The 14,009-nt window shown below is 34.1% G+C and overlaps 2 protein-coding genes across 5 annotated transcripts; both read right to left on the reverse strand.

Moving 5' to 3' along the window:
- Positions 1 to 1,480: 1,480 nt before the first annotated feature.
- Positions 1,481 to 5,312, reverse strand: LOC103483193 (cyclic nucleotide-gated ion channel 1-like). Its single transcript, XM_008439681.3, has 8 exons — positions 4,919 to 5,312; positions 4,160 to 4,676; positions 3,571 to 3,783; positions 3,200 to 3,486; positions 2,894 to 3,005; positions 2,496 to 2,732; positions 2,036 to 2,430; positions 1,481 to 1,923 (listed from the first exon to the last, which is right to left on the reverse strand). Exons 1-8 carry the CDS (start codon positions 4,933 to 4,935, stop codon positions 1,614 to 1,616), a joined length of 2,088 nt encoding a protein of 695 aa, XP_008437903.1. The 5' UTR covers positions 4,936 to 5,312; the 3' UTR covers positions 1,481 to 1,613.
- A 1,517-nt stretch (positions 5,313 to 6,829) lies between these two features.
- Positions 6,830 to 12,619, reverse strand: LOC103483196 (uncharacterized). 4 transcript variants are annotated; one of them, XM_008439687.3, is made up of 9 exons: positions 12,230 to 12,619; positions 11,149 to 11,288; positions 10,514 to 10,657; positions 10,291 to 10,396; positions 9,945 to 10,127; positions 9,320 to 9,485; positions 8,418 to 8,737; positions 7,662 to 7,751; positions 6,830 to 7,297 (listed from the first exon to the last, which is right to left on the reverse strand). In XM_008439687.3, the coding sequence occupies exons 2-9, from the start codon at positions 11,161 to 11,163 to the stop codon at positions 7,242 to 7,244; spliced, it is 1,080 nt and encodes a 359-aa protein (XP_008437909.2). In that variant the 5' UTR covers positions 11,164 to 11,288; positions 12,230 to 12,619; the 3' UTR covers positions 6,830 to 7,241. The 4 variants fall into 4 exon arrangements, with proteins under 4 accessions (XP_008437909.2, XP_008437910.2, XP_050941815.1 ...); XM_008439688.3 differs by having other exon boundaries at positions 8,418 to 8,722; positions 12,230 to 12,608; XM_051085858.1 differs by having other exon boundaries at positions 6,830 to 7,751; positions 8,418 to 8,722; positions 12,230 to 12,610.
- Positions 12,620 to 14,009: the final 1,390 nt, after the last annotated feature.

Genomic DNA, 14,009 nt, shown 5'->3' on the forward strand with positions numbered 1-14,009 from the left:
ATTTTAACTAATATATTTATTTAGTTGGAATACATAGTTTTAAATCTAGCTGATTATATATTTGACAGATCTTTTTTTATCAACTACGTTAATTCACTTTTGGTCAATCAAGGAGTTTTTAAACTGATCCAATTTTTTTAACATGCTTTCTTTTTATGTAATATGATTTCTAAACAAACCCATCATATATATCAGGGAATATATAGATAAAATGTCGATATCAATGGATAATTTAAGTTAGCAAATAAATTGTTTATAATTTCACACTAAGTTGTAGATGTTATTACTAGTACCTACAATCATTTTGATAGTGAAGCTGATAATGTTCCTTCAAAATGATAAAAAGTGCAGCAAATGTAAGCAAACAGTCAGACTCAAAGCACACTAGCATTTCAAAAGAAAAGTACTCTGGAAAAGAGTTCAATTTGACACTCCACCCTATCACAAGAAGTTTAAGTGCAGAACAAAAGGAATTGGACCCACACTTCTCAATTATTAATCTATGGGAATAAGTGAATTGCAATCTTGAACTGCTAAGCTTGTCTGTTGGGATCTCCACATTACAGAAATTGCTGGAACAGTTATTTTTCTTACATGCCTCAAGCCAACATCTTGCTTGTTGTTCTACGAGTAGTTTAATTAAATCAGTCTTTTTCTTTAATTGAAGTTAATGGCTTTTATTTAAAGGGTAGTGCCTCCTACAGCGGAGGATAGTGGCCTAATGCCTTAGCGGGATTGATGGAGGAGATTGAAGGTTAGTGATGGAGTTCTAAGGTTAAGATTCCATGCTGGAACGAGAAACAAGAATTTGGATTGAATTTTCAATATAACAAAATAAATTATATATCTATAATCATATTTGATGTCACCTATTATTCCCCAAATAAATTCGATTCCCCTTTTCCTCTAAAAAGGAAAGTTCATACTTCAAAGCAATTGCCATCACATCTTTCATCTAAAACACTGGATGTTTGCGTGATAAGAATTTTGCTGTTTGTGTTTGTTGTCATGTAAGGTTGAGGCCTTTTATTTTGGGTGTTTTTTTTTTTTAAATATGAGCTTAGGGATAACCACACCATTGACCCCAATCAACATAAAGTAAGCAAATCCCATATGATGTTTCTAAGTTTCTTCATGTTTCAAAATAAGATTGACAATGTCATGTATAGTCTTAATAATCCCAACATTACATGTTCTCAAATCTATCGTCATAATACTTCTAGCTACATTTTTATTCACCAATCCTCTTTTCTTAATATGCTTTTCATTTTCTATGATTTTGAATCCCTTGTCCATCCTCAAAATATAAAGGTCAAACCAATCAAATGCATCATATAAAAGAATCAAACAGAAGATTGAAAAACTTTACATGAAATGGAATTTGATGATGATGATGATGATGCTTCATTAAGTTCCTATTTAATGGTATGCCAACATTAAAGCAATGTAATTAGCAAGAAGAAAGTAGGTGGTAGTAGTCTAGAGAAAATGAAAGCGAAACCAAGCAAGAGGAAGAGCGTTACATTCATTATCATACATCAACTTATCACACAGAGAAACCAAGCACTTAAAACTCAGGACATCGAAAGTTAAAGAGCTTGAAACAACACAGTTTAAAGATCCAAGATGGGGAAATTTGGGTTGTTATGCTCATCATTTGGCTTCGGAGGCGCCGATAGATTTGTCACTCGTGTTACTTGGGGAGTTTGCTGGGGTTGATCTCGCTGCACAGATTGCAGTAGATAGGATATGAATATGGATGCATACAGAGTGGCACTAAAGTTCGCTGAGGTGCCAACTATTTTAGCTAATGCATCTTGAAACCTGCCATCTCCACCTCCCCTCCGCTTTCTTTCACGGTAATCCTCCCAAGCTTCTTGTATTTTGTAGGCTGCCCAAACTCTCCATTGATGAGAATAGAACCTAGAGAACATCGATTGCAGATCAATAACTTTAGTATAAGTTGAATGAAAAAGAACTTTTAAGAGATCAATGGTAGAACGATTTATGTGTAACTTCAGTTAGAAGAGCATGCCTCACTGAGAGTTGGAACTGCTTGCTATTGAGGCGCTGGTAGCGGAACTGACTAGTTACAGATTCCAGCTCATTACCATTTAGGGCAAAGGCTTCAACCTCAGTAAGAGTTTTAATTGTTCTATTTGAAATGGGAAGACAAGTGGAGCTGGGATCCATTGCCCATTGAACTAGCTCTTCACCACAAAAGTCACCAGCTTTAAGAGTGCCCAAGTACGGGTCATTTTTCCAACCACAAGTAGTAATGGTAGCCAGCTCTCCTTTCATGATAAATAGCATCATATCAATTGTGTCACCCTCTTGCAGAATGAAGCTCTTCTTTGTAAATAACACAGGCTTGAGATATTCACACATCGAGTCTAACAGTTGTTTGTCCATGCCGCTAAAAAGTGGCACCTAAAGTATTCCAAGTTAACAAAATTTCAGGTAGAATGTGCCAAAGTTGAAGGAAAGGAACTCACTTTCTTGAGATGGGCCAAGCAAAGGTGTTGTTTGATGTCTCTCCTAAGGTCTTTAGGAAGGTTACAGATGAGTTCCTCTTCCTTAACTCCCCTATTTAGCTGCCATTTGTACTGATCATATCGACGAATACGTTGCCTCAACTCCTCTGGGAGCATACGATGTGCCATCCAATGCTCGGCATCTCTTCGGTTAATTCTCATCTGCTCTATTTTAACAGTTGCCGACTGCAGGTATTTCTGTCAAGAGGAACAACTCATAGTTGAAAGTTGGAGCGATTAATAGAGAATGAAATATGCAATATGGTAGAGCAATGCAACCATAATATTTGGAACATAAGTAGTTATTGTCTTGAGCTTGAAGAAACTGTAAAGAGAGTGAATTGAGCATCATGTGTTACCTGAATGTTACTAATAAGTAACGCAAATAAAACCAAACCAAGGATGGCGATGAAGACAGAAAAAAGAACCTCCTCCATGTACTTGCTTACTTTAAGGTTTTGTCCACTAGAGCTGTAGAAAGACAAGAAAGTTCTTTCAGTGAGTATGGTGCACTCTAAAGCATTAACTTAAAATGTGTGTAAAACGATATGCTTCAGGGATGATACAAATAAACAATGGGAAAACTTGTAACTTATAACAATTTGATTCATATATATCAGATCACATTCCTTAGTCGAGAAGGAACATAGTAAACTTATACCGACCTGACATTTTGCAAAGCCCACCAGAAGGAATAGAATAATTTCCGGCAAAAATTCGTTGTCGTGGTTAATTGAAACTTAAGGGCTTCATCAAACATCCCAAACTCGAAGTGTTTTCCATCGTCAAGCTTTCTAGGAGAGCAATACTCATTTATAGTCGAGTTTGTTTGTCCTTTTGGATCTTCACAGTACAAAAAATTGTGGAGACATTTATTATCATTCTTGCATTCGTTGAACCAACATTTGATCTGCCGTTTGATTGATAACGAATACCAAACGGCACCAACTACCTAATTCATTGCATTCATTGCTCATAAGAGAATTCCTCTTAAACCAAAAATATAACTTTTGATTTAAGTTAAATGAACACATACATGACCAGCTTGTATATAGATGAGGAGATTGAAAGCAGCTCCACTCCAAGCTGTTTCTGTCAGTATGCCAGAAGTTCTGGTTACTTCTCTATAGAGTGGATAGATTCGAAAAATTCTTGGAATATATTGCAAAATATTTGCAATGTTCAGGAAGTTCCTTGACTTCAAAGGAGTATAGCCTTTTGCTGCAGGTAAGATTGCTAATACCAAAAGCTGAACGACATAAAAAAGACCAAGTTATCTTAAGCAGTAAGTTCAATTCCGCGAGGCAATCAATACTGCTCAAACAGAAAGGATTCACAAGAATCTATCCAGCGACTCAGAAATAATTCATTCTTAATCTGGATATCGAAAAATACAAGTTTGTACAATGTCAAGAAAGAGGATATTTTATTGATCTATCATCTATCGGAGACTTGTCTTTCGATGTATTTAACTTTGCAAATAAAGACTATTAAATCACCAACTCAATCCAAAATCTCCTCACTTATGGGGCTTGAAATATTTGAAAGGCCAACAAAGGCGTAGATCAATTTTAATTTTAATTAAGTTGAGAGCTAAGATAACCGAAAGCGTATAGAATTGATACCTGAGGCAGTGGGAGAATGGATAAGATATCGATCAAGAAGTTTGAAGAGAGATATTTCTTTGCTATTTTTGCTGGATCTTTGATTAACTCACCACTTCCAAAAACCGGTAAAGATGGGGGGAGAAAACCGGTTCGAAATTCAAAGATTATGTGCAGTATATAAAATAAGTCGAAGAATGAACGAAGAACACAAGCAATGATCATCAGATGTCGGTCCACGGTTAGGCAATAAAGTTTTTTATCGATCCCTGCGATGTAAAAGAAGAGAGGATCCACGGCCACTGCTATGACAGAGGAGAGCACAAATATCTTGTTCCATTGCTGAAGAAATGGCTTATTTGGATCAAGAATTTTTTTCCAAAATTTTGGTTTCTTTACCGACTGATCACCTGAATGCTTGAAGCCAAAGATTGTACTTATTCCTCTAAACCAATCAGAAACACTTGAAAATCTTCTCTCTATGCTTTCCAATATTGACTCTGGAGACAGTCTGCTTCTGTATTGGTAACCTTCATATCTGTCATGAAAATCAGAAGTTGAAATTACCAAAACTATGTATTTATTGCCATATATCCATTGTAGAATTAAGAACATGTCAGTTCCATAGAATCATGTTCAAACTATGTTCAAGCATTTCAGTATCTTGGAACAACAAGAACAGACTGTATGAAAATAGAAGCCATATATAGTGCACTAGAAAGAGAACGAGTTGGTTTTCAGAAAATTTGAGAGTGAGAGAAAGAGCAAGAATATCCAAACCTTGCAGAATTTGGCATTGTGGGGCTAAACTGTGCCTCTGATGGTAGTATATGTACAGTCTACTGCTTAGCTTCAGAAGCAAAATGTTTGTCAGCGAAATACAAGATTCAAAACACAACCAACAGTTCTATGAAGCTACTAGGAAAATTTAACCTTTCTTCTCATATAAAATACGATCACTTGCATGAAAGGCAAGAAGAAGTGTCAAGTAAATTTATGAAAAGAAAAAAAAAAAAAAACTTTTCTTCAATCAGATGGTAATGAAAAAGCCAACGTTTAAAACTTTATAACAAAGTGCTTTTTCTATCCTACGTTTCCTTTCTTGCTACAAGCATTGTGGACCTTTGAACTAATGTTTTACATGCATGTCAATTTATTAGCAAAAAGAAACTGTGTTAGACTAATCTTACTCAGGTTTCTCTGATGCTGCCTGTGGAATAAGAATGTCTAACAAAGACAAAAATTGTATAATATTTTGAATGTCAAGCCCCAAATAACCCAATTTTGGCTTCACTACAAAACAATGTTTGATCAATAATGTCATTTTCTATGAGAGAAAAACTATGCAAAGTTTGGTCTGCTCATGTATGCATTTCTCCTTGATTTTCCTCTTTTTTCTGTGAAACAGGAAGTTCTTGCTTAAAAGCAGTTGGTATGGTTTTTCTTCTTTTTTTTTTTTTTTCTTTCTCACTGCAGTGGAATTATAATCGAAGTGCAAAAACGAAGATAGAGGTTACAACACGTTTTGATAAAGTTAAGGCCCTTTGATAAGAAAGGGCTCTTCTTTAGTCATGCTAGAGGCTTTTCTAAAAGAATTTTGCCGGAAAAAAAGAGCTTTTAAACTATCACTAATAAACCAATCTTTATTTGACGTTATAATTCTTTGTTTAAAAGAACCAAAGATTTTATCTTTATTGGAGATTTGTTTGTGATTGTTATGAATGTGTGGCAGATTTTTATTGGAATTAAAGGGATATGTTTAAAACCATCAACAGATTTAATATTAATACTAATACAGCAGCTAGTAGCTAGTCCAGTTTACAAAATTTATGAATCCATCTTGCTTGAAACCAAAGCACACAAGATCTTATCGGAAGTGTTGAGCCAATTTTTAGACAAAATTCCTTACGTTGCTACACATTGTATTTGTGGTTGTTCCTTGCATGGACATCCATTGGTTTAACCATATTTTAAGCAGTGACGTTACACGTAATGAGATACAAGATTTTAAATATATCTAACATATTAATTAATTTCTTTTAAAGAAACAAAATTTTCAAACATTTGTTATTTTTTATCGCACATAAATAAAGTATTTTAAATAATAAATTTATTTAGTTAAAATATTTAGTTTGAATACTACTTATTATTATATATTTGACAGATTTTCGGTCAACTACCTCTTGGTCAAATATTATTTTAACGTTCTCTTTTATTTGTTGTGATCTTTTTTTATTAAAAGGGACATTATAAAGAGGATAGCAATCAAAGACTTTGGAAAGGGGCCGTAATTTCAGTGTTCAAATAGACTCCACACTATGAAAGCAATTTTAAGTGCAGAAGAAAAGGAAAAGGCATACACTTCTCAATTATGTGATCCTTATTCACAAACCATAACAAACATTTGCAAGAGATTTAATGAACTTACATCTATTTCGTCTCCTATTAATATGAGCTGGGGGGAATTAGTGGCAAAGAACTGTTTCTTAAAGCAATACACTAATTATCATCTTTATGAACCACATTATTAAGATTAGAAGCAACTTCAACACTCACGCATACAGTTGTACCACTTATAGACAGATCATGTTCAAATAAGGTCGTCTAATCAGATGTAACTTCATTTTGTTAGCTTAAATAATTGTTCGGCATAATGATATATGACATATTGTATCAGAAAGTCAGGGAGCATCAGATAATTTGATGGGTGTTTCCATTAATCAAAGGCATTAAATGAGAGCAGGACAATCAAACATCTAAAAAGTAGTGCTAATTATAGGACGGTCGAAATATGACCTTTAAATCCAGACTGGGGATTAAAAACTGAACAGCCAGCTGCTTCAACTTCTAAGCAAATGGAGATTTCCGAAATGAGCAACACAAGAGAACTACGGCTTCCTTCCCCTACATGACTAGGCTAATTCCCTATCTACATTCCTACAAACCAAGCTATGCGACTACGATATTTAAATAATTGAAATTTTGTTGATGACAAAATTACTGAATGCCTATTTATTAATAGACAATGGGCTCTTGATTTCTGGTCAAATCTTATCCTATCCTACTTATTCAAATGGTAAAAAAAGACTTCTGTCACCTTTGTTTAGGATTTCTCTTCGTCTGGCGGCCCAGGGACGGAATCAACAAAGAACTCCTCCACTGAGATAAAAATGAGAAGTTAGCGAGTGAGTAGCCACGTGACAAGCTATGTACATACTGGTTTATAATCGATTTTTGGGCTTTCTTAGATATGTAAGTGATATGTTATATCTACGCCATCCAACTTTGCATGGACGGCCCAGATACTTCTGAGTTGCAAGTCATACTTGAAGAAAGAAAAGGTTAACGTATGTTGTATAAATGTAAATTGCACTTGCTATATAAATCTAATTAACATTCGTCTTATAGAACAATATATACATATATGTATATGTAGATACACACACGCGCAACGTATGTTTGATTTTGAAAAAGAAGGGTTTAGTTATATCAAACAATTTTGAGCTGGTAAGAGTCGGTATACCTATATCTTCTTGCTCCGGTGAATCAATTAAAATTTCTGAGTCCGAGGGCAAAAAAGGAGAACCAGGGTAGTTACCTAATGGTCCTAAATCTGCACGAAATTGAAAAGATATCATCAATATGCTTCATGTTATTCCAAGAGGAATGAAAACCACCAATGAAATAGGATTTTACATTCTTATTTAAAGCTTTTTCCTAAAAGCTATCAAATTCGAATAAAGCAACACAAGACTATTCCATCCAGAAGACTAAGTGGTTAAGTTTATTTGGTTTTCAATGGCTTATTTCTGAGCATTTTTTATGGCTTGACTTGGCTGGCCATCAAGAGGACAGGAACTACTACTGACGCCTCTTTTTCAATAATTTATAGCTTGAGTGGTGTAATGCCTGGTCACCCTTTCTCGTGCAGTTTGGTTTCTCTCTCCCCTTATTCAATTCAGTGTCACTTGGTTTATTTAGCTTGGATTGGGCATTTGGACATGATGTTTCTTTTTGTCTCAGGTATGAAGTACAAAGTCCAAAGTGAATGATCCTTCACAACATTTAACACTTTCAAGGATTTACCCTGTTTCTTTTAATGCAACATTAGCTACATAGGGAAGAAAGCATGTGTTCAATTTAAAACAATGCTTATTATTATAGGCTTGTGAAGTAATATTCCAAGAAAAAGGTGATATGATGCAGCTCAAAGTTATACACTCACCAATAAAATAGTTCAATAAGAGAGATTTAAAATCACTAAATGTGTAGAAGTTACCTCCCAAATTCGATAGATCTGTTGTAAAATCCAGGTTAAAATTCCACTGTATCTGATCCAATGATCTGAGAGAATCCCTAGAATTTCCAGCTCCACCATCTTGTGAAAGTTGCAAACCCACTGAACTTACCATGTCTGATGTAAATGCAGTATCGAGTGCAGAAGTATCTACTCCAATTCCGGATATTTCTGGAGCAGTGAATGAGAAATGACCACTGGATGCCACTGATGTAGGACTCAGAGACATCTCTGAAAGGGAGGACATGTTACCGTTTGGTGGAATAACAGGAACCACATCAGCCTCGCTGTTCATCAACATACTTCAATAAGGATGAGTATTAGATCCAATACAATGACTAACAGTTCAAGAGAAAAATGATTTGTGTAGAAGTTATGAAGCTACTGAAGGTAAATACTGTATTACTATCCTCCATATGTATTCTTAAAAGCTCTCTCATAGTTAGTACGTCAATTATCCCATGGAAATTAATACAGTTGTATCACTGGATACAGTTCCTCTTACTTAGTTTCTGACCCGAAACTCCAGCAAAAATTTGCATGCAAAATCAACCAGTTACATGAAATGAACATGGCAGATTATTTTTTAGGCATATTTAGCTAAGGACTAATGATAAGATGATATCATGACAAGACTAGCAGCATGAGCCATCACAACCCATGTAAGTGATAATAGTTACTATATTGACAAGGATGCTTGCTTATTGGACATGGCAAATTCTTCTGCTGTGTCATATTTTTCTCATAAGTTTGAACATATTTCCACCGTATGCAATCTTATTGGCCATTTTATAAATTTTATATTGTTTTGTTTCATCAAGGACATGGTATTTAATGTTTTAGGATGTATGTCAGTAACAGCTTTGCTAGGGCAGCTTCCTTACTCGTTCCCAGAGTTCATCCTAATAGGATGGAAGTTACTAGGTGCAGGAACTCCATTAACAACATGGCAGCTTGACATTCCAGAGCCCATGGTATCCAAATGGGGTTGACCTGGCATTGAAATAGGCGGTTGTTGAAGGACTGGATATCCCATTGGTAAGTTGTTAACTGCACTGAAAACAAGTAGTGATGAAGAACAACAAAATGCCAGTATCTTGCAAGATTTAACTCTCTAAGTTCAAATATATAAATTCGGGTTATCTAACAGAAGAGCTACAAATAGACTTGGCATCCAAGAGCACATGGTATCCAGAACCCATGAATGGTTTACAACTAGGCTTGCACTTTCAGGCTGATTTTTCTCTTAAAGCACAAAAGAATCTTCACAATTAATATTAATGAGCTACATAACACACTAAAAAATAGCTCAAAATTATGTTTCTCACTTGCACGGGCCCCAAACAAATAAGCAGGATAAAAATCCATTCACCATCTTAGTTTATATTGCTTCATACTTAATCTATAGTTTACAAATCACAATCTGCAGCTTACAACAATAATTCTGCAACAAGGGGAAAGAACTGAGCTAGATGTTTACGTAATCGGTGTAAGAATATGAGAGCTTACCAGATATAGGATGAATTCCATTCTGCATAGGAGCTAATGGAACTTTGGGAGGCATGGAATAGTTCATGAGACGGTATTGATGTTCAAGCAAATGATTAAAAAGGAGGATTTGCTTTTTCAATTTTAACCTTATGTAATAAGCTCTGAAAAAATCAGCATTCTCTTCTTCCAGCTTCTGCCAAACTGAATGATGAAAGTCCAAAACATTATTTAAACAATAATAAATAAGTGATAGACACAGTCAGCTATCCAAGTAAGCGTAAGTAATAGTAAGTGTTTGCTGATGTTGTTATCCAATAAAACACAAAGATGAGAATATGGGACTTAATCAGAGCTCTATACTTACCTAATGACGTAAATCCAGGATCTATCCTTGCACGATTCAGCAGGGTCTTAACTACCTCATCTCTATTCATATACAATTGTAGGCACCGCTCTATTAAATTCTGGACCTAAAGCAACATTCCGATTCATTCAACAATACAGATTGTAGAGGTAAGAAATCACAACAGGACTAGGAAGACAAAATAAATATAGAAAAGAATGGTCATTAAAGAATCTGTGCTTACAAATTCAATATCTTGGTGAGAAACTTTTTTGCCATCATTGTTTGAGCCAGATACTGAACCTGCGTCTGTTATAGGAGCCTCAGTTTTGTTGTTTGGTAGGTTATTTTCAGTTTCATCCAAAGCTTTTTTTGTATCTTGAGCTCTCTATGCATGAAAAGAAGGGTGTTTTTTTAGCAAGGCAGTCAGCTAAATGGGTGTGGCAAATAATCAGGGGAAAATACAGCATATAATATCTATGAGCCAGAATATCAACAAAGATTGATGTACAACAGCTATATCAAGCTACCATATTTGCAGGCACAACATCTAAATATGAAGAAATGAAACATACTTCCCGAATAGTTATGGAAGAAATTTGTTTGCAGATAAGGGACAAGTAAGATAAGAAAAAATGTCTCCAAATTCTATAAAATTTTATAGCTGAAATCGTGTCTTATTATTTATAGAAAACACTGGAAGTAGACATTAGCACCACAAGCACAACATTAAAAAAAAAATCATTCTAAATTTTGAATTGAAGGAAAGAGTGGAGAAGTTTTGATTGTAACTTGTAAGCAAGGAAAAGGTGAAAAGGGTGGAGTTGGAGGAACACAGAGCTTTTCAAGTAAAGTAACAACAGAATTGTAAAAGAAAACCTGTGCCGTCTTCATATCAGTTGAAAGCAGAATGATCACATCTCTCTATACAATTTAGGAACTCTTTAAGCACAGCAAAGGCTGCAGAAACAAACGTGGTTATATGCATAGGTATAGCTCTTGTAGGCTTGATTATTCACCTGAAACCAGAACACTAATTATTCAATCACATAGGTCAAAAATAGACAGACATGATGAAGTACAAAAAAAATATACAACATACATTAAAAGTCAACACAACCGGTAAGATTACTAATACAATGGCTAAATCCTTGGCAAAAAAAAGAATGCTAAATAGAAAAAAAAAAAAAAAAAACTAAAAAAAATAACGTAGCAAATGTGCTTCAGGCATTCCCTTTGCTAGAACATAGAGAATTACACCACCATCCCATGTCTTTCTTTCTGAAATTATTAAAATTAGTTCAGTACATAACTTCCACCGCCAATATTTCTAAAAAAAAATTTAAATACACTCATTCATAATCATAACAATGCTCTGATACTCCGATAGACACTGCTATAATCCACCTACCATACGACTGTTTCTTTTATTTAAAGAAATGACTATATTTACAAAATGAGTTGTATCTGTAGTGTCAGGTAAAAACTATATTGTCAATCACTAGCTTAGCTCAACTGGCATGACAGTGAAAATCAAGAGGTTTTGGGTTCAAATCCCCATACTTGAAAAAAAAAGACTATATTTCTCATCCTGTAAACGCTCATCAATAAACAACATCCGAAACACTCACAGTCTAAACATCCATCCTCTAAAATTCAAATGAAAGAATCAATCATTTCAATGAACGAAGCCAATTTCAAGAATAACGCATGTTACATAATTATGGACTCAGAAAGGAAAACGTTAACACAATGGAACTTCGTTCATAGCATCAAAAAGCAATAAAAAAATATTTTTTTAAAAACTCAATTGGATCTCAACTCAGTTAAGAAGACATTGCGAAGAATTACACCTTCGTTACTGCATAAAAAGGAACCAGCAGAGATATTATATCACAACTTCAATTTTCGCTCCTTCAAACAGATACAAACAAACCAGAAACAACCTAAGCAATATTACCTGCAAACAAGATTCCAACAGTCGTTGAAAATGCTTAGTGTCGACAAATTTAGTAACGTAAGCTCCAGAAAAGAGCTCTGAAACGCGAATTGATACGGATTGATGAACAGAAATGGCAGCTGAACTTCGCAGCTGAGATTTACTCAAAGCTTAGTAGCAAAAGACGATAACGAAAAGAAATCCTCCATCGGAAGCCGAAGTAGCGAGAGAAAAAAGAAAACGAAAGAGAATAAAATAAAATCAAATGGAAGAAAGGAGGAAAGAAAATGTTGAACATGGATTTTGTTACGACATTATTGATAGCGGAGAAGAAGCAGAGAAGAAGGGAAGAGGAAAAAGAAAACAAAAATCTTGCTGGGCGATGACGGTGCTCAAATTAATGTAATGAGATTTGTAAGAAAGAAAAAGTATTTTAAGAGTCGGCTTGGTGATATTTTGTAATAGGATGGCTAGGCTAGGCTCGGCTCGGGTTTTAGTTTTGCGGCGCTGTTAAGGACGATGAGAAGAGAGAATCATTTGGGGCTTCGGTTCACGGGCAAACGACGTTGACGTATTGTAGACGAACGCCCAATCACTTTCATTCTCATTTATTATGATTATATTTATACATATTTTGTTTCTTTCCTAATTTTTTCAGCTTAAAAATTAAAATACCATTTTCCTGTCCTCCTTTTTATTCATTCTACCTTTAATTATTTTTATTTTTATTTTTATAGAATAAAGTATACCCTTTTATTTAAATTTCTTATATTTATAAATTTCTTTGTATACATTTTAGTTCATTTTCATGAGATTAAAACGTTTTTAAAATTAAAATTAGATCAATTTTAAAATAGCAAAATAATATTTACAACTTTTTTAATATAATTATTTCGTTTTTTCTTTCCAATAATTTATGAGTCAAGAGTCGTGTCTTCAAAAGTTAGCAAACTTTATATCTTTCTTTTTTTTTTCTTTTTCTTTCCTAAATTATACGAAACTGTCTTTATCTATTTAATTAATTTCATTAAAAGCTCTCCCGGCTAATTTTCATTGTGATCATAGGATAAAAAAGATGTTCATTTAAATGGAAAAAATCTAAACGTATTGCACAATATTGAAACTATATGTATACCAAAAACACTAAATCACTACAAACTATGATCCCTTTGACATTAGTCTATTACGTATCGTGGTTATGTTTTTTTCACGCTCATTGCGACTAAATTTTTTTGGTGTGAAAAACTCACACGTTTTCTTCTTTGGTTGTCGTGGGCAATTAATTATGACATGTCTCGGCCTACTTGATCTCTAGTATAATCTCGTTTTTGTTTTTTGAATTTACTTACATGAGAGTCACTCTTTTGTATGATGTCAAGTATTACAATATTCCGATGTTTATGTTAGTGCATGAAGTATATAGTTTAGTTAAATACAAAAAAAGTAAGATTAGAGTTCGCCTATAGAGATTGTTTATTCCTCAATTAATCCCTAAACCCTAATGTTAAGACAGTACATTAGATTCAACCCATCAAAACTCTTTTAACTCATTTCATGACTTGTTTTTTAAAATAGTATTTGATGGATTGAATCTAATGAAGTGTCTTAACAACAAATCATCATTGAACAAGGTTATTTATTTTGTCTTTCTTTCGTCACTCGTATATATATGGTTTTACACATAATCATAAGAAAATTTAAATATTGTCCATTCAAAGTAAGCTAAATTCTATGAATGTAACTCATAATTCAATTTATTTTATTTGAATAGATATTCATTCATTCAAGTATCATACTTCCT

Source organism: Cucumis melo, chromosome 6 (assembly GCF_025177605.1).
Source record: "Cucumis melo cultivar AY chromosome 6, USDA_Cmelo_AY_1.0, whole genome shotgun sequence".
Classification (NCBI taxonomy): domain Eukaryota; kingdom Viridiplantae; phylum Streptophyta; class Magnoliopsida; order Cucurbitales; family Cucurbitaceae; genus Cucumis; species Cucumis melo.